This window comes from Pinus tabuliformis, chromosome X (assembly GCF_031772625.1).
Source record: "Pinus tabuliformis cultivar Carrire ecotype Pingquan chromosome X, CPIR1, whole genome shotgun sequence".
Lineage (NCBI taxonomy): Eukaryota > Viridiplantae > Streptophyta > Pinopsida > Pinales > Pinaceae > Pinus > Pinus tabuliformis.
Window position 1 is genome coordinate 1,188,734,191 of NC_142308.1, and position 27,823 is coordinate 1,188,762,013.

The following is a 27,823-nucleotide window of genomic DNA, read 5'->3' on the forward strand; positions in this document are numbered from 1 at the left end:
GTATAAATACAAGTGAGATGAGTTCATTTGCTCATCATCACTTTGGTTTGGATCTCTTATCTCTCTTGAGATTTTCGCACCTTTTCTAAGGATGAATTGGAGATTTATGAATGAGTTTTGATCTATGGATATTGGTCTATCTTCTCTTGGAGCTTCTTTATTGCCAATTGTGAATGGTTGGATATACTCTATTACATGAAAGTACGTGTTTTTGTTGTTATTCTTGTTTACTTTTGTCATATATGTTGGAATGAGATTTTCGCTGTTCTAGGGCATAATTACTGCATGCATTCACTGTTTAATATTGTAGAATTTGTTTGTATTATAGCATTTCCTTCAATGTATGGGTCATGTAACAGGGGCGAAATCTCCTAGGGGTAAAATTTGACGTTGACAAGCCATTTTTCTTGCACATCAAATTATAAAAGCTGCAGGGTTGCTTCTTCTTGACCTAGAAGGCAAATGAAGTGACCTTGAGGCCTTCTTGACTAGGAACCAAGAAATCCTTCTCTTACTCAACATAGACTCCATTCTCCCAAAGATTAAGGCACTGATCTACCAAGGGTGGTCACTAAAATCCACACTTTCTCACATTCTTCTGGGACTAGCCACATTGGGGTGACTAGGGCATCAATTTCCCGACAAGCTAGCCATCAAAAAAATTCAATCTCCTATGGTCTCCTACGCTGCCCTTTCCTCTTGCCATCGTCCAATTTTGAAGCCATTCTGACGGTGGAGTTTGAAGAAAAGCCAAGCCCTAGCCTCATGATCAAAACTTGTCCTGACATCCCCAAGGCTAGTACGTCATAGGGTCAAGACAACATCTTCAAGTGAAATTCTTCTCTTTATCCTTTTCCCCATCTTGTCTAGGGTAAGAATATCATTGGTTGCTTCATACCTTCCTCATATCCTAGACCGGGACCACTTGGCCCTATGTGGTCCCATTCCTTCAAAAGACTATTCTTCAAGAACCATCCGGGATACCAATTCTAACAAGGATTTTAGGGTTTGGGAAACTCCTTCACAAGATTACTTGAAGTTGTTTAGGCCTATTGTAGAACCTAGAAAACATTGATTGGATTCATGCCTTATGAGTTAGCGTATGGAAAGATTGTGTTGAAGAATGTAACTAGGTTCGGTCTTCATAATTGTATAATGTAATTTATTTGTCGATTTTTTTTTTTTTTATAATGACTTATTAAAGCATGGGTTTCATGCTTGGGTCATCATGTTTATAAGTCAAAACCTCCATTGAAGGTTTCTAGGTTTTTTATTGAGTCAAAAGAGTCATTGTCAATTTTATTAGACCCTTCTTGGGTTTTTGTATCATGTAAAAATAATTATTTTTGAGTCAAATAGGTCATTTGACACCTCCACACCAAGTCGGCCTTATGATGATGAAGTTGGCCTACATTAGGGAAATTCGACCCACAAAAGATGCTATATATACAGACAGTTTGATCCATTTGTTCACTCACTCAACAAGTTCGATACACAAGAAAGAGAGGTAGAAAAAGGTGCAAAATTCCAAGAGAAGGAAGAAGATTGAAGAAGAAGACAAAGTCGAAGTTTTTGGCTATCTTTCTCTCACACGTGCAAAGTTACTGGGCTATTGTTGGGGCTGAAATTCTGAATTCTACTACAGGTTGAAGTTCTGTTGTTGGGGTCGAAGTTCTGCTGCTAGAGAGGCCGAAATTTTGCTGCTGCCAAGTCGAAATTCTAGGTCGAAGTTGCCACTGGGAGAACATCACTTGAAGAAGGGCTGACTTGGTGATTGGGGGAAGTCTGTGTCTAGGTTAAAAGAGTCTTGGACTATCTCATCTTGTCTTTGAATCTACTGAAGGAAGAGTTCTCACTGGGTTTTCCCCTTAAGGGGGTTTTGCCTTGGCTGTCCACCTACACCTTGTGTCCCTTGTTCTTGTGATATTCATATACACATAAATTGGTAATTTCTTGATGAAACATAATATAATAAAGAAGTAAAAGAAGCCAACATAATTCACAAGTAATTATCAAAGAAGAGGAATCAAACCCTAATTACTACTAGCATTGATTTCTCAACAGATTGTACTTTTGCCTATAGAATTTGAAGTAAAATCTCTTCACACAGCAATAGAATTGGGAATTAATTTTTATGAAGCACAAAAAGAAAGGATAACCCAATTAAATCTGTTAGACGAGTTTCAGGAGCAAGCTCTGCAGCATATAGAAACTATTTGATAGCAACTAGTTGGATGGCATGACCATTTTATCAAAGATAAATCATTCCAGCCAGGTGATTGAACATTGTTGTAGGATTCTAGATTTCAGGATTTCAGAGAAAAATTAACTACAAGTTGTCAGGCAAAAATGTGTATGGAAATGGAACTGTCAAACTCAGAGCAATAGATGAAGAATGACCGCCACTCCTAGTCAATGGTCATCGACTAAAGTTGTACAAGAAACCTGAATCCAAACAGGGGTTAATTTCCAAAATTTGACAGCATCATGATTTTATTGTGATTAAAGGCTTACCAGCCCTCAATTCTACTTGATTTTCTGTATATAAAAAATTTCTAAAAGAAATTTATTCCGGTATTATAAATCTGGAAACTATAGCTTATTAACATAATCCATATTTATCCCCAAGTCTAGATAATCTTTCATTGACTGCATCTTACACTAGACTTATTACTCTGTGCTACAAATCTGCAATAATAAACTTCAATAATAACTCAAACAAATTTGTCAGAGGTCCACGCACCCTTCATTTATCATCATATACATTGGGACCTAATGAAGATAGGGAGGCTCCCCTTGTTTTGGTCCGTCCTAAAGTAAGGGAAGAGGGTTTTAAGTTGAGAGTGATAACTCTTCCAAATTTCATTTCAAGTTTTATTTGGTGAGGACTTTGTTCCTTAGGTGAGATTTTAAGTGGTAGTAGGTACTAGGAACAAATTTGCGAGTATATAGAATGTAATTATTAACTATCTTTATGATTTTTTTTTTTAAACTCTTATTGTTTACAATGCTCATATTTATTGTTTTGTGTGGTCATATTCTTGTATTGAAGCTTTATTATTTGTGAAGAGAGGTGATTTTCATTGTATTGGATGGCTTGTTTAGTGAGATGGGGCTTTGCAATGTCATTATATTTGCTGATGATATTAGCAAATTTGAGATTGAGAATACGTTTGATCGTGTAATATCCATTGAAATGTTTGAGGTAAGCAAGTCTATTTTATCAACTAAACTAATTTTTTTCTTATTAAAGCAATCTTTTTTTCTCCATGTATTTACTTTACTTGATGATGCATTGCAGCACATGAAAAACTATGGAAGTCTTCTTAGGAAGATATCACAATGGATGAAGCCTGAGAGCTTACTTTTTGTTCATCATTTTTGTCACAAAGTATTTGCATTCCACTTTGAGGTATGCTTCTTAAGATCTATAAAATAAAACATTATCGATGTTTAGATAAGAAGGACAATAATTAATGAATCCTTCTTTTTTGTGTTATTTATTTCTTTTTCATTTCATATGGTTATTTTCCTACTTTAGTTGTCTATCTAGTCTATATCGTTAATGTTTTTTCTTGTCTTGTAATCAAAATTCACACTATCTCCCTTCTTGGATTCCCTTTTTTTTTAAATATTTAGTGCTTTGTTGGTTAATCATAACAAAGAAATATGCACCTAATCCAAAGGAGAGTACACTAGTGGAATTAGTGCAACCATCGCAACAAACTCAACTCACATACACTGTCCTCGATAATCCATGGCCCACCAAATCAATTATCTCACTCAAACAAAACTGGATCTATTCACTTATTGACATAAATTAGCGATAAAATTGGGAGAAAAGTCAATTTGGAACCTTTATTAATTGAATGTAACAGTACAATTATAACAACAATGAATCAACTCATCAACCAACAACTAACCCATATACAGTGTTTCGCTGGTACATAAATAGTCTATTACAGAAAACAAAAGCCCCTTTTTTTCATATCCTAAATAACATGTTTACAAATTCAGGGAATGGAAGAGACAAAATAAAGAAGACGATCATCGTTAGTGTTGGGCTTCCACAACAAGAATGTATTGAGGTAACTGAACGAGGTGTTAGCATCACTGAACTTTGAGGTTACAAAATAAGGTCGAAGTGCTAGTATTTCCTGAATGGAAATATCCACACATTTGTGACACAATACCAATATGCCACTTGTATCCATGTTGAATTTATCCACTACAATATGTATCCAATGCTAATGATTATGTGTGATTTTGCACCTCTAATACAATGACCAAATTTGTGTGTCCTTAAACAATTCTTTGGGCAAACTTGTCACTAGCATGACTCCAACCATAAACTTGCTCAATCTTTGACTTGTTATGGGATCTGCTACCACCTAAAAATGCAAGTCAAATTTGCATTTTTGAAGGCATTCATTTTAGCAATAATGCACCAAGACATATGAATTTTGGAAGCTTGATATGAATTAATGGTTCGAACCTCATCCAGTTTATCATGCACATCCATGTTATTACCTTTTCTTTCACATGGTTGAAGGATGTTTATGCCTTTTGAGATATGTTTGGTGGTTGAGTTCACATATTTGGAGGCACAATTGCACATGTGGCAGAATTATGCATATTTCTCCACTGAGGGTACCTTTTCCAAGGCAGATTTGCATATGTGGATGCACAACTTATGATATTGTGGACATAGGAATGTTTTTACAAGGAGTAATTTTGGAGTTCTAGGAGGACATCCTACCTTGGGGGTGCAAAATTGGATATTTTAATATTTTAAAGAAAACTAATAACCACCTTGAGCCCAATTTTGCACATGTATCAAGAAAGATATAGTTCTAGAGGGGCATGTCATTCCTAAGGGAATTTTGTTACCCTTTTTGGTGAGAAGTTTGGTAAATGAGCCCTTCTTGGAAAACACCCTGCACATGATGTGTAAGTTTTACTTGACCCACTCACAGGTTTTCAATATCAAATAAGTTTCTCAGTTTCTTGCTAGTTAGGGTTTAATGCTCATTCACAAATGCATTCAAAACTGAACTTATGAAAGAAAACACATTGAATCCTTTACTTTAAATACTGAGAGGAAACTTAGAAAATCAGTCTCATAAATGATAAAAATTTTTGGGCAATGCCCTTGGAAAAACCCCGAAGGGGAAACCAGTAGAGAGAGAAAGTTTTATTAAGGCCCACAAACAAATGAGTTTACAGCAAACCTTTCCAGCCAACAAATGCATTACTTATCTCATTTTCTGTGCTAGACTCCTTGAAATCTGTGCTATCAATCAACATCGATTTTTGTGCAAGGTGTCTCAATTTCTATGCTATCAACAACCTCAAAATTTGTGCAGTTAATCAGCCTCAATTTTTGTGCTTTGTGCCTTAATTTCTATGCAGTCAACAGCCTCAAAATATGTGCAGTCAATCAGCTTTGATTTTCGAGCAGTCAACATCCTTGAAATATGTGCAGTCAACCATCCTTGATTTCTGTGCAGTATGCATCAATTTATATGCAGTCAACATCCTCGAAATCTATGCAATCAATCATGTTGAATTTTTTACAAGATGTACATAGATACAATTTTCTGCCAGGTAATTACTTCCTAATGATTTTCAAGTAGTATTTATGCCATTGCTATCATTGAATAATTACACTTCAGAAAATCTCAACAGTGAATACAGTGGAAATAATAAAAATCACAAAAAGACAACCATGCACAATAGAGACTATTTTTACACTGGGAAACCCAACCTTGGGGAAAACCCAACAACGTTTCTTCGGGAGAAATCAGCAAGGTTTACAAATCAGCAATTTGTGTAGAAATTTGTGCTAGTAATCCAAGTCCAAATACTAATCAAACCTTGTCAAACAATAGCAAGTCAACATTGGTCATGTTATCACTCCATGAATTTCATTCAAATTCATGAGCTCTTTTGCTTGTGTTATTTTGCAGCACTCTTGATTTTTGTGATTTCGTAGCGCCCCTAGCTGGGATGATTTCATAGCACCGAAGGTTTTGGATGTTTTTGTAGCGCCAACTTCGCCAATGTTGGCGCCAGTATGGTAAAACAACAAAGGTGTACAGGTTGGGGAAAATTGCCTATTTTTGGCAAATAAAAAAACTGTCTTTTAAAGCCAATTTGGTCTCCAATTATGCTCTCAGGTCTTTATAGGCTTATTATAAATTTTTATAAAAATTTATTCGGCGTAGGGGCCACTCTCCATCTAAGTCAACACAACATTGAATCTGCAAGTCATATGAAGACCAAGTTTAAGCCAACGTGCAGCCCAGCGCTCTAGTTTAGCACTGAGCCACCAAAGGAGGAGCCCACAAGGGGCGCCATAAGGTTGCACTATGCGTCACTTAGCCTTCTAAGTGGTGTTTCATATAAACATTGCAAACCCTGTTCACATAACCCATGTGGGATTATACCCACAGAACGATAAAATAAAAAAGGCGCCAACGAAAGAATTGAAACATTTTGTGCACCGGCTGTCTTAGCGTTTTGACAAATTATATTGAGGGTTAACACGCTAAGGAACAAACATCAACAAAGGTTCACCGTTTTGGCCAACATATGGAAGTATCATCCTAAGTGCTAGATGTGGGTCATACAAAGTTCCAAATTGATGAATGTTTATACCAACTGTCAAAAAATGCATGAAAAACATCCAGATTCTTTGAATTATCGATCCATTACACTGATGATCAAAATTGAGAACATGCAGAGGTGAGTTTGGTCAAACCCTAACTCTCTTTGTGTTGATCGAGCTTTCAAAATGTTGAGGGGGAGTTTCAAGTTGTCATTTTTCAATCCTTGCACATCGATAGCAGGTGTCAAATATAATTGAGGCAACACCAAGCAAGTGCCCAAGAGCCCAATGTTGAAAAAGAGAACTATAGTCATTGTCAACGCCAGACAGAACTATAAACAAATTTAAGGGATTAAAATTCCCATACAAATTTTCATTTGTTAACTAACATACCACCAACGACCAACTAATATTGCGTGGAGATTAGGAGATTCGGAGAATAGATTTGTGTAATATCCCAAATGAAAGAAATTTGGAACAACACTTCAGAAATTTATGCCGTCAATACCATAAACAATTTGCACAAATTTATCCATGAAATTAACAGCAAAACCACGAAGCATAAACTGCAACTTAAAATGAACAAGAAACATATGCAAAATCCTCAACCTTATTTTATTAAAAATAAGAGTACATAGAAAGTTGAAAATGGCTGAGAGTATGGCCACTAAAGAAATTTGCTCCAATACTGCACTAGGCCTCCAAAACTAAATTGAAAAATCAATAATCTGCAACCTGTGAACCCTAAATGGATCCACCAAGGGAAGAGATGGGTGCTTGCCCACTCTCACTGAATCACTCGAGGGTTTCCGTCCTCGGGATACTACTGAAGTAGAGAATCGAGTTCTCAAACCTTTCCACAAAAACAACACACAAATCCAAGATGTCTCCAAATGATCTTTTCCTCCTCTTTTATAGATCTCATGGATAGATCTCCAAGCCTTTAGAAGCATCCTATTTTATTATTTTATTATTATTCTAGAAGCTCCTCCATTGACTTTATCTTAAGTGACCCTTTTATTTTATTTTATTTTGCTTAAGTCACTTTTGGTCCATTTCCCCTAATGAATTATTTTTCCTTAATTAAATGACTAATTAAAGTCATTTTTAACTAAGGAAAATGGTAAATTGCCCACCATACTCTCTTCGGCCACTAGAAGTCACTTCTCAGCATCCCATCCTGTAGATATTCTCGTTCTGGTTCCAACGAGCTATTACATTGAGGTGTTCCATCAATTAATCTCCCGGAATGCCACCTCAAGCATAATTAATTAAGTTGTGATAATAATAACCCCATTTTACGGGAATTATCAAAAAGTCACAGAACCAAAAACAAGATGTACAGAACTTCTCATGATGATGAATATGCCAAGCGAGTACCATCGGACCCCATAAAAACTCCTCAAAACTCCATTGGGTGTAATATTCCTAATTAGCCATGGCTAATTGGAATATTCGATTTTGTTTGATTTTTGCCTTCTATAGTTATTTGTAAATAAAAAGTGAGGAAGGGGGACATAACTCAATTTTAAAATAAAAAGTCACTTCCTAGTAGCACAACGTTGTGACTTAAAGGGGAGCCAAGGGGGACACAGAAATGGAGTCCACGCAGACACATGGAGGAACTGCGCAGGAGGAAAGGAACACGTGGCAAGAGGGGAATCACGCAAGAGGAGGTGAGCCTTGGGATTGAGAGAGGCAAAGGCTATAAAAGAGAGAAGAACCCCCTCATTTTGGATCATTCCAGTTATGAGCATTTGTGATAGTCATTTCGACTTAGAGCACACTGGCTGTTTAGCTAGTCTGCAGCACTGTTTAGTGCATTGAGTGTCTCCGTTCGGAGATCTCACCCTTAGCCCCGGGGGACTTCGAGTGCCTGCTCGGGCAAGGTATTTCCATTGGCATTCCAGCAGTAGTTTCATCAACATTTCAGCAGTAGTTTCATCAACATTTCAGCAGTAGTTTCATCAGCGTTTTGGAGGACTGCACAGCACTGAGAGGAGGACGCAGTTCTTTTTGGCAGGAGCCTGGGTTGAGGGTTTGCGGGAGGATTTGTGTTGAGAGGTAGAGTAGGGGATCAACTCTTGCATATTGGAGAGTTTTGGCAGGAGTTTCAGGCAGTTTTCTGGAGGGTTTCATTCAGTGGCAGAGCAGAGCATAGGGGGACTGCACAGAACCCCAAGAGGGTGATTTTTAGGGGTCGACCATTTCAGAAAAGCTTTCTGGGTTTTTTTTGGTTTCTTGAGTAGAGTCCGATTCCAGAGTTTCAGCCTTTTCTGAGGAGGGGAGCAGCCCCAAATCCTCATTCCATTTCGGGCAGCAGCAGCAGCACGGTAGTTTTCCAACAGTTGGGAGTCGGGACGCAGATCAATGTGAGGCCATCCCTTTGTTATTCTGTGTGTATTTCTTCACTTGCCTTGTGCAAGTAGAGGTGCCGTCCTTCTGATCACCTTTGTACTCATTCCTTTGCTCAGTATAATAAAATGGCTTAGCATTTCTCGCTGCATTTCTTGTGTATCTGTTTATATTTCATATGTACATTATTGTTGCTGCACTACTATTATATCTCTGTGATTTTCTCGGATATTATACCACTTGTGCGTTTATCTAGTTGAGATTTTGCTGGGGTTTGAGGAATATTCCGGGTTAGGGATATTATAGTGGTATCAAAGCATAGATCTGGTTTAGCCTATGGAGCTAGCAATCTATGACAACGGGGGAAAAACCCTACATCTGTTACAGAGGTCGAAGATACAGGGACACGGGGCGTAGGTTGGAGAAGACTTACGGAGTGGGAGACTGTGTTCCGGTGGTGGACGCAGAACAGGAGGAGCCTGTGGTGGACGCAGGACAGAGGGAGCCTGTGGTGGACGCAGAGCAGGAGGATCCGATGGCAAATGAGGACGGGAAGAGATTTGCGGATATGCTCCTCAAATCTGTGCAGGATCTGTCGAGGCAGATTGAGGTGATGGGGCAGAGATTCACGGCAGTAGAGGCTAGACAGCGTGAGAGCCCACGGGTTTTTCAGGTTGGTGAGGGATCGGGCGCATCCCACCATTTGCCAGAGCAGCGTGATACTGCGCAGCAGGTGGCCTCACATGCCCCTACACGCTCTACCATGCCCACTTTCTTAGGAGTTGACATGGGGGCCGTAGCCCAGCAGGAGGCAGAGCCTGGACATATGGGCAATTATTTTGTAGAGTACCAGGTCTATGGGCAAGAGTTTAGGGAAGCCCTCTCATTCAGAGATTTTGTTCAGCTCCAACGGGATAGTAGACCCCGCGACCATCACAGAGGGTACCGACATTACCATGATGGTGACACCCATCGTGTAGCGAGTAGATTCCACTTGCCTACGTTTGATGGCTCATCAAATAGGTCGGCAAAGTCTTGGGTGGAGAAGCTGGACATTTATTTCTAGCTTAACCAGATGTCAGAGACAGAGGCTATCAAGGTGGCAACATTGCATTTGGATGGTGAGGCCCAGGATTGGTGGTTTCATGGGATGGTTACACTAGGGCACTCCACAGTGACGACATATGTCGAGTTTACCAGGAGACTGATGGAGTGATTTGATCAGAGGGATCTAGAGCAACATTTTGTTGAGCTGACAAGGCTCAAACAGACAGGGAGCCCAGAAACCTACATTGCATATTTCTTGAGGGTCTCTATGATGGTGCCAGACCTATCCACGGCACGGAGGGTCTATATGTATGTTGAGGGGTTAGCAGAGCCACTTCGGGGTTTAGTTCGATCCACTAGACCAGCCACACTCCAGGACGCTATCAGCAGGACCCGGGACTTACAGGATGTCTTACCCAGGACCTGGACACCTTACCCCCAGAGACAGACTTTTCAGTCTAAGGGGAAGGATGTGAGGATTCCACCTCCAAAGGGGAATCCAGGACAAGTTCAGCTTGACGATGATGCCAGGAGGGAGCTGAAGAAGAAGCGGTTGTGCTTCACTTGTCAGGAGCCATGGGCACCAGGACATAGATGTGCTGCTGGTAAAGCACATTTTATTGAGGTCTTCTTCGAGAGTAGTGGAGAAGAGGATGATGAGGATGATGTGGAGGCAGGAGATAGCCATGCCGTATAGGGTCCTTTGCCACCACCACCGCTAGCAGCAAGTGGTGCATATTTTGCACCCACCGGAGGGGCCCTTGCAACATTGCGAGGAGTTCCCAAGTATTTGACGCTACGCGTACAAGGGACAGTACGTGGCCAGCGAGTATCAGTTTTGGTTGACAGTGAGGCGACCCACAACTTCATCGATGCCCAGATGGTTGAGCGGAGAGGTATACAGATAGAGAGCTTCGATGGGTTTTCAGTTTTGGTCCCAAGAGATCAGACCATGACGTGTGCTTGTTATGTTCCAGAGCTTTCAGTGATGATGGGCACCTACACATTAACTGACCACTTTTTTGTGGTCGATATTCCAGACACCAACATGATACTGGGTGTTTAGTGGCTTATCACTCTAGGGAAGGTCACGACATATTGGAAGACCCTGGAGATGGAGTGGGATGATGAGAAGACGGGAGGCATGAGAAGATACGGGGACAGCACACGTATCCACCTTAGACTGTTTTGGCTCATCGGATGGAGGCAGTCTTCCGAAAGGGAGACATAGAGTGGGCAGTGGAGCTGCGTGCATCTGAGGCAGGGACTACAGGGCAGACGGTACATCCAGAGATACAGTTTATCCTTGATCGGTATGCCATAGTGTTTGGGGAGATTCCACCAGGACAACCACCGGATTGGGGGTTTGAGCACACCATCGAGCTTGAGAAGGGCATACAGGCCGTGATTACGACCCCCTATAGGCACCCCAAGGCCTATCGGGATGAGATTGAGCGGGCTATCCAGGAGTTGCTAGCTCTTGGGCATATCCGACCGAGCACGAGTCCTTTTGCTTCTTCTATGGTGTTGGTGAAGAATAAGGACGGTACATTGAGGATGTGCATTGACTACAGGGCCCTGAACAAGAAGACCCTGAAGAACAGGTACCCCATACCCAGGATCGATGAGTTGATGGATGAGTTGAGAGGGGCACGTTACTTCTCAAAGATTGATTTGAGATCTGGGTACCATCAGATTCGCGTGAGGGAGCAGGACATTCCCAAGACTGCCTTCAGGTGTCACTATGGGCACTTTGAGTTCTTGGTGATGCCTTTTGGGCTAACCAACGCCCCAGCTACATTTCAGTCCTACATGAATCACATCTTCCGTAGTCACTTGAGGAAGTTTGTGTTGGTATTCTTCGATGATATTCTCATTTATAGCAGGACTTGGGAGGAGCATCTCCAGCACATTGAGACAGTATTGTGTATCTTACAAGAGCAGCAGTTCTATGCCAAAGTCTCCAAGTGTGAGTTTGGGTTGACGGAGATGTTGTATCTGGGACACATCATAGGGGTGGACGGAGTGAGGGTCCACGAGGAGAAGATCAGGGCCATCAGAGAATGGCCAGAGTCGAGAAACGTGACGGAACTTTGAGGATTCATTGGCATTTGTACTTACTACCGGAAGTTCATCAAGAGTTTCTCACAGCTTGCTGCACCCCTGACAGATTTGACGAGGAAGGGGGCTTTCAGTTGGTCGGATACAGCGCAGCGAGCCTTTGATAGGCTCAAGGAGGTTATGAGCAGCTGCCCAGTGCTTGCATTGCCAGATTTCACGCAGCCATTTGTTTTGGAGTGTGATGCATCGGGAGAGGGGATCGGCGCAGTATTGATGCAGGGAGGTCACCCTATAGCCTTTGAGAGCCGGAAGCTCCTTCCACATGAGAGGTTGTATTCCATATACGACAAGGAGATGCTGGCCATCATGCATGCATTGGCTAAGTACTGGCAGTATTTGGTGGGTAACAGGTTCAGGGTGAGGACTGATCACAACAGCCTCAAGTTCTTTTTGGAGTAGAAGCAACTATAGGAGAGGCAGCAGAAGTGGATCAGTAAGATCCAAGCATGACTTTGACATTGAGTATGTCAAGGGTAAGAACAACGTGGTAGTAGATGCCCTTTCACGTAGACCAGCCACGTTGTCTCTTATGAGCTTGGATACAGATTGGAGGGCTCGAATCTTAGTAGAGTACTCCAAGGACAAGTTTGCATGTGAGGTTCTGGATGGACAGGTGGCAAATGACAGGTACAGGGTGGTCGATGAGATCATCTATTACAGGGACTGGATCTTCTTGATTGAGGGGTCTCAGCTCAAGAAGAAGATACTCCAGGCATCACATGATTCACCTTTGGCAGGACACCAGGGGTTTACCAAAACCTACAGGGCCATTAGGGAGAGGTTCTCATGGAAGGGCCTCAAGGAGGACGTACTCTAGCACATCTGGGAGTGCGATGTTTTCCAGAGGAACAAGGGAGATATGAGCCATCCCGCAGGTTTATTGCAGCCTCTTCCCATTCCGAAGGGGAAATGGGAGAGTATTTTGATGGACTTCATCACAGGGTTGCCCATGGTACAGGGCAAGGATTGTATCTTTGTCGTCATTGATGGACTGACAAAGTACGCACATTTTTTTGCCATATCCGCACACTATACAGTAGCACAGGTGGCCGAGCTATTCTTTAGAGAGATCTTTAGGCTACACGGTCTTCCTAAGACCATCGCCAGTGACAGGGACAGTCGTTTCATGGGCAGATTTTGGCAGGAGCTTTTCTGGTTGGTGGGGACAGAGTTGACACCGAGTACTAGTTATCACCCACAGACGGACGGGCAGACAGAGATAGTTAACAAGTGGCTGGAGGGCTACTTGCGTAACTATGTCAGTGGGCAGCAGTGAGCATGGCTGAAGTGGCTGCATCTGGGAGAGTACTGCTACAATACTTCACATCACATGTCCATTGGTATGTCGCCATTCTATGCCTTATATGGGTATCATCCTTTATCTTTTGTTGACGTGATGTTTGGTGATAGCAGGGCTCCTAGAGCCAAGATTTGGATCCAAGAGAGTTAGGATATCCTCCGAGTTCTCAAGGATAACATGGCTACAACATAAAACCAGCAGAAGCTGTATGTTGACAGGGGTCGGGTGGAGAGGCAGTTCGAGGTAGGGGACATGGTCTACCTATGATTACAACCATACTGACAGTCGTCACTAAAGCAGAAGGGGGCTGAGAAGCTCAAGCCCCACTTTTATGGGCCATACAGGGTGATACGCAAGATTGGACAGGTCGCATATGAGCTGGAGCTGACCCAAGGCAGCAAGATTCATAACATTTTTCATGTATCATGCTTGAAGAAGGCATTGGGGCAGCAGGTGACAGTGACAGATGAGCTACCACCCATGGATGATGAGGGGCATTTGGTATTGCAGCCGGAGACTATCATTGATACCAGGGAGAGGTAGCTGCGGAGCAGGACGGTCCGAGAATTCTTGGTGAGGTGGAAGAATTCGCCGGATGAGGATGCCACTTGGGAGAGTGAGAAGATCTTACAACATCCATCACTTCAGTTGCTTGAGGACAAGCAACATTTTGCCAGGGGAGACTGTAATATTTCTAATTAGCCATGGCTAATTGGAATATTCGATTTTGTTTGATTTTTGCCTTCTATAGTTATTTGTAAATAAAAAGTGAGGAAGGGGGACATAACTCACTTTTAGAATAAAAAGTCACTTCCTAGTAGCACAACGTTGTGACTTAAAGGGGAGCCAAGGGGCCAAAGGGGGACGCAGAAATGGAGCCCACGCAGACACATGGAGGAACTGCGCAGGAGGAAAGGAACACGTGGCAAGAGGGGAATCACGCAGGAGGAGGTGAGCCTTGGATTGAGAGACGCAAAGGCTATAAAAGAGAGAAGATTGGATCATTCTGGTTATGAGCATTTGTGATAGTCATTTCGACTTAGAGCACGTTGGCTGTTTAGCTAGGCTGCAACACTGTTTAGTGCATTGAGTGTCTTCGTTCGGAGATTTCACCCTTAGCCCCGGGGGACTTCGAGTGCCTGCTCGGACAAGGTATTTCCATTGGCATTTAGCAGTAGTTTCATCAGCATTTCCGCAGCAGTTTCATCAGCATTTTGGAGGACTGCACAGCACTGAGAGGACGACGCAGTCCTTTCTGGCAGGAGCCTGGGTTGAGGGTTTGCAGGAGGATTTGTGCTGAGAGGTAGAGCAGAGGATCAGCTCTTGCATATTGGAGAGTTTTGGCAGGAGTTTCAGGCAGTTTTATGGAGGGTTTCATTCAGTGGCAGTGCAGAGCATAGAGGGCTGCGTAGAACCCCAAGAGGGTGATTTTTGGGGGTCGTCCATTTTAGAAAAGCTTTCTGGGTTTTTCTGGGTTTTTTGAGTAGAGCCGGATTCCAGAGTTTCAGCCTTTTTTGAGGAGGGGAGCAGCCCCAAATCCTCATTCCATTTCCGGCAGCAACATGGCAGTTTTCCAGCAGTTGGGACGCAGATCAGTGTGAGGCCATCCCTTTGTTATTCTGAGTGTATTTCTTCACTTGCCTTGTGCAAGTCGAGTTGCTGTCCTTCTGATCACCTCTGTACTCATTCCTTTGCTCGGTATAATAAAATGGCTTAGCATTTCTCGCTGCATTTCTTGTGTATCTGTTTATATTTGATATGTACATTATTGTTGCTGCACTGCTATTATATCTCTATTATTACATCTCTGTGATTTTCTCGGCTACTATACCATTTGTGCGTTTATCTGGTTGAGATTTTGCTGGGGTTTGAGGAATATTCCGGGTTAGGGATATTACATCGGGACCCTTGATGACATAAACTTGCTCCATTGACTTGACCATCACCTGCCCTGGAAATCCACTCTGGTTGTACCATGGAGGAAAATACAATTTGTGAAACAAACGTGTCTGTGTTGAGGTGAACGTAGCTATGGAGAAAAAGGCTCATCTATAGTGTCTATTAAAATCTGAAAGTTTTATGCAGAAATTTAAAAATTCTTTGCAAAAAATTGAAATTTCTATGAAAAAATTGAATGTGCTTGCAGAAAATTGAATGTACTTTGCAGAAAACTGAATGTGCTTTGCAAAAGTTGAATGTACTTTGCAGAAAATTGAATGTACTTTGCAGAAAACTGAATGTACTATGTTGTTACAATTATTTAGAATGCAGATTTCTTCTTCACAACTTTTCAGCGCATCAATTGTAAATAGAACATAAACTTAAGGATCATATGAAGACAACCAAACACAAATATGAGACACTAAGAGTTAGGTCCAATGACTAAGGCAAAACCCACAAGGGAAAAACCCAAATGATTCTTCTTCTATTAGATTTCTTCAATTGTTCAGCAGAGTACAGAGAGAGAGAGAGAGAATGAGAATGAATAAAGTCACCAATGTTTGATCAATTGAAATGTTCTTGCTCTTTACTGGAAAATCTCCTCTTCTTGATTAAATCTTGTCCTACACACTTGCTCCAGTTTTTCCCTTTCTCTTACTCTTCACTTGCTCTCACACTTCTCTTGCACACACTCAATTCTAGCTCTCCTTCTTCACAATGAACATGTTACTTTCAACTCTCACTTGTTCATGTTTAAATAGATGAGAAAGGAGAGTTACAAAATTAATTCATTCCTTGAGCCAATAATAGGAGAATTGAATTCCATAAGGGAGGAGTTACTTGAGGAGAAGTGTAACACATCCCAAGAATAGAGAGAGAGATACACTTGTCTTGAGGAGTTACAATTCGAATTAGGGAGAGAGAGTATTTGGTGAGAGTTACAAATCGAATTGAATAAGGGAATTACAAGTGCATTTAATGAGGAGCTACACTTTTGTCGTACATTGAATTAGTAAGGGAGAGTTACATTCTCTTAAGTGTGGAGTTACTATTTTATTCCAAGAGAGAGGTTCAATTTTCAAAGTAAGAGATTCTCAATTTAATTTACTTATTTCATAAGAGAATTTATTTTTAACAATCCATTAAAAATGAATGACTTTAGACTATTTTATAAATAATAGTATCATAATAATAATAATACTAGTAAGGATAAAAATATTAATTCTTGACTTGTATAATCATGATTGATTTGATTTTAAAGTGGATTCCATATGTCGATATCATCTTTGATCATTTAGACACGACTTTCTATTTTTGAAAAATCACTTCCAAATGAGATATGACTTACTATTTTTGGAAAGTCATATTAGAATTGTTAGAAATGAAATTTTATTATAGGTACTTCATACAGAATTGAAAGATATGATTTCTTCTAGGAGAAACTCATCCCTGAGTTGTCAAATTTTAACACTCGCTCTCAGCTAGGGAGGAATTTCTTTTTGCATCAAAGATCTCTGCTTCCTCTGATCTCTTTCATTCATCTCAGTTCAACTCTGCTCAGTAACATCTGTAACAGTGAAGTCACAATTTAAAGAAGAATCATCCACTTAACACAAATTTGTAAATGAAAGAACCATCACATGTCACATAAACAAAGACTATACTCAACCAATTTTCATCTCAAAAAAAAAACGCGATAAAACATAGACATCACATAGACAATACTCAAACAAGTCACACAGACAAGAATCAAACACAACCAAGTATCAAGTGGTGGAACACTTGCATCTTAGACAATTCACACAGACAAGTCTCACTACACCTATTGGCCAGATAGGTGGTTCTTCCCACGTCCTAGATTGTGGGTCAGATGCATATTGAGGTCTACTCCTGTGGCACAAAAGGTCCCTCATCCTCAGTAGCTTTCTGGCGTCATGCCCTAATCCTATGAGCTCTGACAAGGGGGAAAAACAACTCAGTGTTCTTGATCAGCTATGACCACCTCCCGAAAGGGTCACGTCCATAAGTCCAAGCTGCTCTCTAAAAACCAAGAACTTCCCTTTCAGTAAAGGCTTGGTAAGAATGTTAGCTATCTGATCATCAATGGAGATGTGATGGAGCCTCACTGCTCCTCTCTGCACCATATCCCGGATATAGTGATACTTGATCTTAATATGCTTGGACTTGTCATGAAACACATGATTTTATGCAAGACGAATCACGCTCTTATTGTCACAATATATAACTGTTGTGTTTGGAACTTGCTCAAATAGTAACGAAAAAAGATTTCTCAGCCAAACTGACTCATAGCTAGCCATGCGAATAGAAATGTACTCAGCTTCAGCTGTACTTAGGGTGAAAATTTTGTAAACTGAAATTCTATTGCATCAACTTATTTATTTCACCTACTTATTACTCACAAGAAGTTATTTATGAAATCCCTTCAACAAATACTAAAATAAATTCTACTACAGTTATCACAATTACCTAGAGAAAAAATACATGCACAAGAACCAATCACATCAACACAGTTGTTTTTGGACAATTGTCCCTAGAAAACCCCAATGCGGGAAAAGTGTTGCAGTAGAGGGCTTTATTAATCTTCAACAACAATTGCTTTTACAAGGAATGATTTTATAGAGAAACTGGAAGAAAACGCTTGAGACTTTCCTCTTGACACTTTCTGACACTTTGGAGACCTTGCTCCCACTCCTGCGTCACCTTTGCGTCACTCTGTGTCACTCTGCGTGGCCTAGCGTGGCTCTGAGTGGCTCTGCGTCCCTCTGCGTCAGCTTGCGTGAGAGTTACGTCTCTCCTCTAGACTGCGTCTCTCTCTGCGTTGTCTCCCACTGTCCCTGCGTCACCTCCTCCTCAGTCACTGCTTACTGTTGATGCCCTCCTCTTCTTCCACCCTACAACTCTCCCTTTGAAATCGATCTCCTTTACTTGAAAATCGATTTTCCTTGAGATACTGAGTATCTGTCGGTGTGTCTCCAAATGATCCTCAAGTCTTCTCTTATACTTTTCCTGTTGATGAATCAACGAACGAGATTAAGTCTCTAATCAACGGCTAAGATTAAAACAGATTTGATCCTTGTCTTTTAGAAGCTTATCACCCTTATCTTTATTAATACCCATTAATATTTTTTATTTTCCTAAGTTTAGACTTAGGAACCCATTAAAAATATTAATTATTTTAATAACTCTTCATCCCAGTGGAATTTCTCAAAACGATTTCTGGGTCTTGGAGATCTCATGTGCCTTAGTCTATCCTCCAAATTTCAAGGCTAGAGCACATCTGATGCTACCAAAAATCAACACTCCCTCTTACCTAGGAATGTGCTCCAGTAATGCTTCATCACTGAAACATCACACTAATCCTCTGCATCGGTACCTGTGCTGATGCTAGGCCTGCTACTCCACATCCACTGCACTGCTTCTTCCTGTATTGCTGCCCATGACACTGCCACTGTCACTGCTACATCTATACTGTAGCACCCTCTCAACATGCTACCCATTGCACTGCCACTGCTAACTGCTACACTACAACTCCCGACAATTATCCATTTCCGTTACTGAAATGGATTCTTTACCATCCCCATCTTCTCCCTGAAATAAACAAACTTTGTTCTTCCTAGAGTCGTGGTGAGGATGTCTGCCACTTGTTTTCCTATAGGAGTGTACCTCAACTGTACTGCTCCTCGTTGGACACAGTATTTGACAAAGTGACACCTGATATCAATGTGCTTTGACCGATCATGAAATACTGGATTCTCAGAGAGCTTGATGCAACTCTTATTATCACACATGATCCTGGTCGCTTCCATCCTTCTCCTGAATAGATTCACAAGCAATTTCCTAACCCATATGGCTTCGCACGAAGTTGTGCTAGCTGCCATATATGCTGCTTCAGCTGAGTTCACAGCCACGGATTTCTGTTTCCTACTGCACCAGGAGGTCGTTTCTGATCCAATGTTGAAATAGTACCCTATTGTACTTTTCTGATCTCCTGAAATTCCAGCCCAATCTACATCAGTGAACCCACTCAGCCTGATGTCATTGCCTCGGGTGTACAATAGTCCATGCTCGACTGTTCCTTGTATATACCTGAGAACATGTTTGGCTACTACTCAGTGCGCCCTCTTAGGTTCCACCATGAACTGACCGAGGGTGTTGACAGCATAACAAATGTCTGGCCTGGTATTGACCAGATACATCAGGGACCTTATAAGCTACTTGTACAAGGTGGGATCAACGTCTTTATCTTCAGATGCATTAATCTTCTTCCAGTTGGTGATTATTGGAGTAGCCATAGGTCTACAGTCCTGCATCCTGAATCTCTTCAAGACCTCTGTAGCATATCTCCTTTGTCCAATGAAGATCTCACCCTTTTGTTGCCAAACTTCCAACCCCAAGAAATAATGCATCTGTCCCAAATCCTTCATGTCGAATTCTGTGGCTAGATTCTTCTTACAGTCTTTGATGAGCCTGGATGATCCTGTGAGGAAGAGATCATCCACATATAACACTAGGATTAGAGGCTCATTCTCTACGACAAGATAGTAGAGATTAGGGTCTACGTCACTCTTGATGAACCCCATATTCTGCAAGTAGCCATCAATTCCACTGTACCATGCTTTAGGTGCCTGTTTAAGCCCATACAAGGCTTTCTTTAATATGCATACGTGAGATTTCTTCTCATGTGTCTCAAAACCCTCAGGCTGTTGAATGTATACTTCCTCTTCTATTACCCCGTTCAAGAATGTCGTCTTGACATCCATCTAATGAATCTCCCACCCCATCTATGCTGCAAGAGATATCATGATTCTAATAGAAGTATACCTAGCTACCTGGGCGAAGGTTTCTTCGTAGTCTATCCCTTCCTTCTGAGCATACCCTTTAGTCACAAACCTAGCTTTGTATTTCCCCACACTGCCTTCTGCAGCATATTTGATCTTGTAGATCCATCTCGAACCTACCACTGACCTGTCCTGAGGCCTAGGTACCACTTCCTAGACATCATTGACCATTATAGAGTTGTATTCCTCCACCATAGCATCTACCCATACTTGATGCTGAACGACCTCCTGAAAATTAGAAGGTTTCCCAACCTGAGCTACTAAGGCCTGGTATCTGTCTGGCTGTCTTCGCTCCCTTTTATTATTCCTTGGTGCACCAATGAAGTCCTCTGCATCTCGTAGAATCTATCGGAGTTCCCGGCTCATTCTTCCACTGGTAGTAGGCACATCTATCAGCTCTTCCTCTTCCTGAGATTCTTCCTGTTCTGAAGCTTTGTCTTCAGGAGAATTTTTGGTACCAGTTGTTGGAATTTCTAAGTCTAACCTGTTAGAAACCTTTCATGTACTTTCTGATTTATTTCTGCCTACTTGTTCTGATTAATTAACAAGTTATTTACCATGTAAATACCAAAAATAAATACAAGTACATGCTCAACACATTACAGATCATCAACTGAAGGAAACAAAACAAGCACGCAAGTGACACGGTTGTTTTTGGACCAATGTCCTCGGAAAAACCCAATGTGGGAAAACCGGTGCAACTATCTGAGGGTTTTAATTTTTAAGCAATTTCAGAATATAATCTGGGTGCCAAAACTGGCTCACCCAACAGAGAATAATCTCGGTAGTAGTACCTCTCAGTCGGAGGCAAATGTTCTAGCTGAAACCTCGGATAAACACTCCGACAACTCCTAGCTCCAATCTGCCCCACAAAAACCCCAACGTCAGCCTCTAGGGACTGCGTCAGCCGTTTCTGGCCCAACTTCTACCCAACGTCACCCTGGCTTGCCCTACGTCAGCCTCTGGAGGCACTGCGTCAGCCCTTAGAGCCTCTGTGTCACCCACGCTGGCTCTCTGAGGCACTGCGCAGCTCTTGGCTGCCTTTGCGTGAGCCCTGGCTGGCTCTGTGTGAACCTCTGGCTGGCTCTGCGTCCCTCTCTCCCGACTTCTGTGCTGATCCTCCTCGTACTATCTTTGCCTCTCTGCTTCTGTATTCACTGCCCCTCAGCTGCAACTTTGATCACTCTTTCAACTTCCTCAGCAAACCCTGCCCCAGAAAATTGAAATCTTGATCAACTCGGTGTGTTCTCCAAGTGACCCTCAAGCCTCCTCTTATACTTTTCTCGTTGACAATTCAACGGCCGAGATTAAGTCCCTAATCAATGGCTAAGATTAATTCTCGCTTGATCCATGACTTTTGGACCATTTTAACACAGTTTTATATTAATACACATTAATATTTTATTTTCCCTAAGTTTAAACTTAGGGACTGCATTAAAAATATTAATTATTTTAATATGTATCAAACTGTTTAGAATCTGCCCAAACCATTTATGGGTATTGGATATCTCATATGCCTTAGCCTCTCCACCAAGTTTTGAGGCTAGAGCACATCCAATGCTACCGCAAATCAACACTCCCTCTTAGTGAGGACTGTGCTCTAGTAATACTCCTCTCTGAGCATCACCCTGATCATCCAACATCGGTCCCTGTGCTGATGCTAGGCCAACTGCCCAACATCCACTGTGCTGCTGCTTCATGTACTGCTACCCATGGCCTTGCCACTGTCACTGCTGCATCTGTATGGCAACTCCCTCTCATCATGCTGCATTGTGTTTCCCATAGCACTGCCACTACTAACTGTTGCACTGCAACTCAGCTACTGAGAAGTAAGTAATTGATCTCCCAACTCTGATATCTCTGTTAGGCTAGAAACACTCCTGATGCTGAAGCTTCCTCTGTCACTAATAAGTGCTCCCTCTCTGACCTCTAGGCTGCTGCATCAACTCTGTGCATCTCGCACTGCTGCCTCACGCTGTCCTTGGACTCCTGCACTGTAGCTCCCTTTGTCGCTCCATCCGCATCCGTCTCTACCAACATCCGCCAGCACTGCTACTCCTCTTTGGGGCTCCCGTAGCAAGGTATAATCCAAGAGGTTGGGTACCTCGAGGATCCTACCCCTCATCGCCTGTAGTTCGTTTGACTACAGCTTGATGTCTCCCCACTTCCGCTCAAGTGGCGTGTGAGCACTCATGGCACAATCATCATCTGTCTCCACTTCCTTCTCCGCCCTTGCTGGTGTCGCCTTGGTCTCGGAAGCCTCTCCCTTGCTCTTCTTCCTTGGACACTGGGTCGCATAATGACCCAGTTCCCCACAGTGGAAGCATTTGACCTTGGAGAGGTCCTGCTTCTTCTGTTTCTCCTGCTTTCCCTTAGATTCTAGGGCAGCATCCACCTCCTCCTCCTTGATTCTGACCCCCTTGCCGCTGCTTCCTGCCTTGCTTAGCCTTCTGATCTCTTCTTGGCGAAGAGTCGCCCACATTCCTCCCAATCTGGAAGGGTCACCCTGCTCAGTATGCTTTGGACAAACACCTCCCAATCTTCTGAGACTGCGTTCAGGGTTGTTCTCACCATCAATTCTTGATCCGGCGTGGCCCCTATGGAAGTCAGTTGATCCTGGATCTCCTTCAATCAACCTAGGAAGGTGTCAATCTGTTCTCTCTTCTGCATCTGGTATGACCGCAGCTGATTTTCTAGTAGCATCTTCCTCTGCATGGAAGTATGCTGATACAACTTCTTTAGGGCCTCCCACATCTCATTTGCCGTATTCTTCTCGGCAATGTGTGGTACTACATGGTCCTTGACCCCATCAAGGATGATGCTCTTGGCCCTCGCCATTGCATCCTCATACTTATTGTTATCAACTGGGTCAACTGGGACGGCTATTGTCCTCAAGGTGAAATGCTTGAGACGTTCTTGTCTAGAACGGATAAGATCCTGGCCTTCCAGACCATGAAGTTTGAGGCTCCATCCAGTCTGTCCTGGTCTCTTACCCCGTTCATTGCCATCTCGCTGCTCCTCTACTTCCCTCCTGGAAGTTCTTGGTGTGACTCCCTCTAAGCCTCGATTTCCCTCCTAGAAACCCTTCTGTCACTGTCGAGATGCCCCCACTCTGATCGTTAGTGCATTTGTACCACTGATTCGGATTTCTTGGCTAGAAATCCTCGGTAGCAACTCCCTCCTCCTTGGTCTTGCCCTGTTAGGTACTTTTCTGACTATAGTACTCCACCAACTTCACTCTGCAACTTACCCACAACCTCCTAAGCTCCAGTAAACTGAAGGTTTTAGAGCTTCTAGGCTCTGCGCAATCCCGGCACCAGCAAAATCTGCACCTCCTGGCCACAGGCATCAATCCTTCCTGATTGAGAAAGATGATCGGGCACTGCATAGGTCGAGTCTTCTCTCCTCTGCCACTGCGCTGATCCTCTTCCCGTCTCAAACTTGATGATGCAGACACTTCATCACCCCTTCCTTGCTGCTTCTCTGCTAGGAACAACTTCTGTCACTTGGGACAGCTGTTTTCTGCTATTGCTACTCTGCTTGGCTGATGTCCTCAGTTATCCTATGATCTGCAACCACGCTCTGATACCATGTTGGAATTTCTAAGTCTAACCCGTTAGAAACCCTTCATGTACTTTCTGATTTATTTCTGCCTACTTGTTCTGATTAATTAATAAGTTATTTACCATATAAATACTAAAAATAAATACAAGTACATGCTCAACACATTACAGATCATCAACTGAAGGAAACAAAACAAGCACACAAGTAACATCGTTGTTTTTAGACCAATGTCCCTAGAAAAACCCAATGCGGGAAAACTAGTGCAGCTATCTGAGGGTTTTAATGATTAAGCAATTCCAGAATACAATCTGGGTGCCAAAACCAGCTCACCCAACAGAGAATAATCTCGGCAGTAGTACTTCTCAGTCGGAGATAGATGTTCCGGCTGAAACCCCAGATAAACACTCCGACAGCTCCCAGCTCCAATTTACCCCATGAAAACCCCAACGTCAGCCTCTAGGGAGTGCATCAGCCCTTTCTGGCCCAGCGTCTACCCAATGTCACCCTGGCTTGCCCTGCGTTAGCCTCTGGAGGCACTGCGTCAGCCCTTAGAGCCTCTGCGTCACCCACGCTGGCTCTCTGAGGCACTGTGCAGCTCCTGGCTGGTTTTGCATGAAACTCTGGCTGGCTCTGTGTCTCTCTCTCCCATCTTCTGCGCTAATCCTCCTGGTACTATCTCTGCCTCTTTGTTTCTGTATTCACTGCCTCTCAACTGCAACTCTGATCACTCTCTCGACTTCCTCAGCAAACCCTGCCCCAGAAAATCAAAATCGTGATCAACTCGGTGTGTTCTCCAAGTGACCCTCAAGCCTCCTCTTATACTTTTCTCATTGACAATTCAACGGCCGAGATTAAGTCCCTAATCAACAACTAAGATTAATTCTGGCTTTATCCATGACTTTTGGACCATTCGAACACAATTTTATATTAATACACATTAATATTTTATTTTCCCTAAGTTTACACTTAGGGACTCCATTAAAAATATTAATTATTTTAATATCTCTCAATCTGTTTAGAATTTGCCCAAGCCATGTTTGGATATTGGATATCTCATATGACTTAGCCTCTCCACCAAGTTTCAAGGCTAGAGCACATCCAATGCTACCCCAAATCAACACTAGTTTCTGCTGGTCGAAGTGGTTTGACCAACGACTCGTCTTTTGATTGCTTCTCGAAAGGCATTTCTCGGGATTTCCTGAAAGCTTTGTTCTCCATGAACTTTACATCTCGCCGAACTGCTACCTTCCTACTCCTTGGAAGATAAAATCTATATGCCTTAGCATTCTTGCTATATCCCATAAGGTATCCTTTCTCAGCAATTTGATCTAATTTCTTTCTCTTTTCTTCGGGTATACGACAATATGCTAAACTCCCAAATATCTTGAAATCACTGACTTCAGGGGTCTTCCCGGTGAAGACCTTCTTCGGAGTGATTTTGCCCAATGTCCTGTGTGGAGTCATGTTCTGGACATAATCTGTCGTGCTGCATGCTTCTTCCCACAGGAATTTAGGCATATCCTAATCATACAACATTGCCCTAGCTGCTTCCACAATAGTCCTGTTTTTCCTTTCTGCTACTCCATTTTGCTCTGGATTGTAGGGAGTTGTCCACTCTCTTCTGATGCCTTCTTTAGCGCAAAAATCGGTGAATTCCTTGTCAACATACTCTCCACCATTGTCTGAGCACAACACTTTTATCTTCTTTCCTATCAGATTCTCCACTAGAGCCTTGAACCTTTTGAATCGACCAAAAACCTCACCCTTGGTTTTTAGAAATTAGATCCAAGTTCATAATGGTCATCGATGAAGGTTACGAAGTATTCGGCACCACTAAGAGATTTTGTGGACATCGGTTCGCAGATGTCTAAGTGTATCAATCCTAGCACACTCTTAGCCCTATTGTTACTTCTAGAAAATGCTACTTTGGCATACTTGCCCAAAGTGCACCCTCTGCACACATCATCTCGTTCGATACTTAGTTTTGGAACTCCTGATACTGTTTTCCTGAGAATTCTCAGAGCCCCATGGTGCAAGTGTCCCATTCTCCTGTGCCATAGTTCATTCAAATCTTTGTATCTATTATTGCCTATCAATGCCATTGTTGATTCTAGCTGCAACCTATACAACTGGTTACTTCTGATTCCAATCTGGGCCTTATTTTTCCAACTCGGGTGTTTGACTTATAATTTCTCCTTAATGAAGAAAATGTCATAGCCCTTGTTTTGAAGTTGAGATAGGGAGAGTAAGTTCATCCCCAATCCTGGCACATGCAGCATATTGGTTGCTCGAAGCCGCTCTCCTGCTTCGGTTTGAAAGACTACAGTACCTCTTCCTACTGGAGTACACTTTGCCTTATTTCCCATGGTGATCTGAAAATTCATTCTTTCTTCCTGATAATCTGAAAAACATTCTTGGATTCCTGTCATATGCCAGGAAACTCCACTATCTATATACCAAACCTCAGAGGAGGCAAAGCTTGCTAGGCAAACAACTTCTTCTTCCAATCTGGAAGCTAACATAGAATAATCGTAATTCATGTCCCTTGTGCATTCTTCTGGAAATCTGCGTGAGTCCCCTTGAGTGGATGCCTCTGCATCATGCTCTTGACCCATAATCGATTTTCCTCTCCTGTTGTCGGATCTCTGCTCTGATACCATGTGAAAATTTCTAAACTGAAATTCTATTGCATCAACTGATTTATTTCACCTGCTTATTATTCACAATAAGTTATTTATGAAATCCCTTCAACAAATATTAAAATAAATTCTACTGCAGTTATCACACAATTACCCAGAGAAAAAATACATGCACAAGAACCAATCACATCAACACAGTTGTTTTTGGACAATTGTCCCCGGAAAAACCCAATGCAGGAAAATCGGTGCAGCAGATGAGGGCTTTATTAATCTTCAGCAGCAATTGCTTTTACAAGGAATGATTTTACAGAGAAATTGAAAGAAAACACCTGAGATTTTCCCTTTGAGACTTTCTGACACTTTAGAGACCTTTCTCCCACTCCCGCGTCACCTCTGCGTGGCCCAACGTGGATCTGCATCCCTCTGCATCATGTTGCATGAGGGCTACGTTTCTCCTTTGGACTGCGTCTCTCTCTGCACTGTCTCCCACTGTCCCTGCGTCACTTCCTCCTCAGTCACTGCCTGCTACTGCTGCCTTCCTCTTCTTCCATCTTGCAACTCTGCCTCTGAAATCAATCTCCTTTACTTGAGAATTGATTTTCCTTGATATACTGAGTATCTGTTGGTGTGTCTCTAAATGATTCTCAAGTCTTCTCTTATACTTTTCTTGTTGATGAATCAACGACCGAGATTAAGTCTCTAATCAATGACTAAGATTAAAACAGACTTTATCTTCGTCTTTTAGAAGCTTCTCACTCTTATCTTTATTAATACCCATTAATATTTTTATTTTCCTAAGTTTAGACTTAGGAACCGATTAAAAATATTAATTATTTTAATAACTCCTCATCCGAGAGGAATTTCTCAAAATGATTTCAAGGTCTTGGAGATCTCATGTGCCTTAGCCTCTCCTCCAAATTTCAAGGCTAGAGCACATCTGATGCTACCGAAAATCAACACTTAGTGCAACAGACTTCTGCTTTTTACTCATCTAAGAGATCATCGCAGATCCCAAGCTAAAGCAACACTCAAATGTGCTCTTTCCATCAGCAGAGTTACCTACCCAATCAACATTGGTATATCCATGAAATATTACATTTTTAGCAGTATATTTCAATCCTAGATTTATAGTTCCATGCAAGTATCTGAGTACATGTTTTGCAACAATCTAGTGGGCATGAAAGGGATCAATCATATGCTGACTTAAAGTGTTTACAACAAAGCATATATCAGGCCTAGTGTTTACCAAAAACATCAAAGCGCTAATGAGTTGTCTATACTCTGTGGGATTTGCTAGATAGGGTCCTTCAGCTTTGCAACTTAATTTCTTGAAGTTCATTTCCATAGGAGTATGCATGGACTTACATTCTACCATAGCAAATATTTC

The 27,823-nt window shown here is 42.0% G+C and overlaps 1 protein-coding gene across 5 annotated transcripts in view; it reads left to right on the forward strand.

The window, feature by feature from the left end:
* LOC149144199 ((S)-coclaurine N-methyltransferase-like) overlaps positions 1-27,823 on the forward strand; it is a 199,890-nt gene that overhangs the window by 138,277 nt on the left and 33,790 nt on the right. For all 5 annotated transcript variants that reach the window (XM_089446189.1, XM_089446191.1, XM_089446188.1 and 2 more), the window contains 2 exons: positions 3,106-3,205; positions 3,302-3,412. In XM_089446189.1, coding sequence (XP_089302315.1) covers positions 3,106-3,205; positions 3,302-3,412 — 211 coding nt within the window. The remainder of the gene's footprint in view (positions 1-3,105; positions 3,206-3,301; positions 3,413-27,823) is intronic.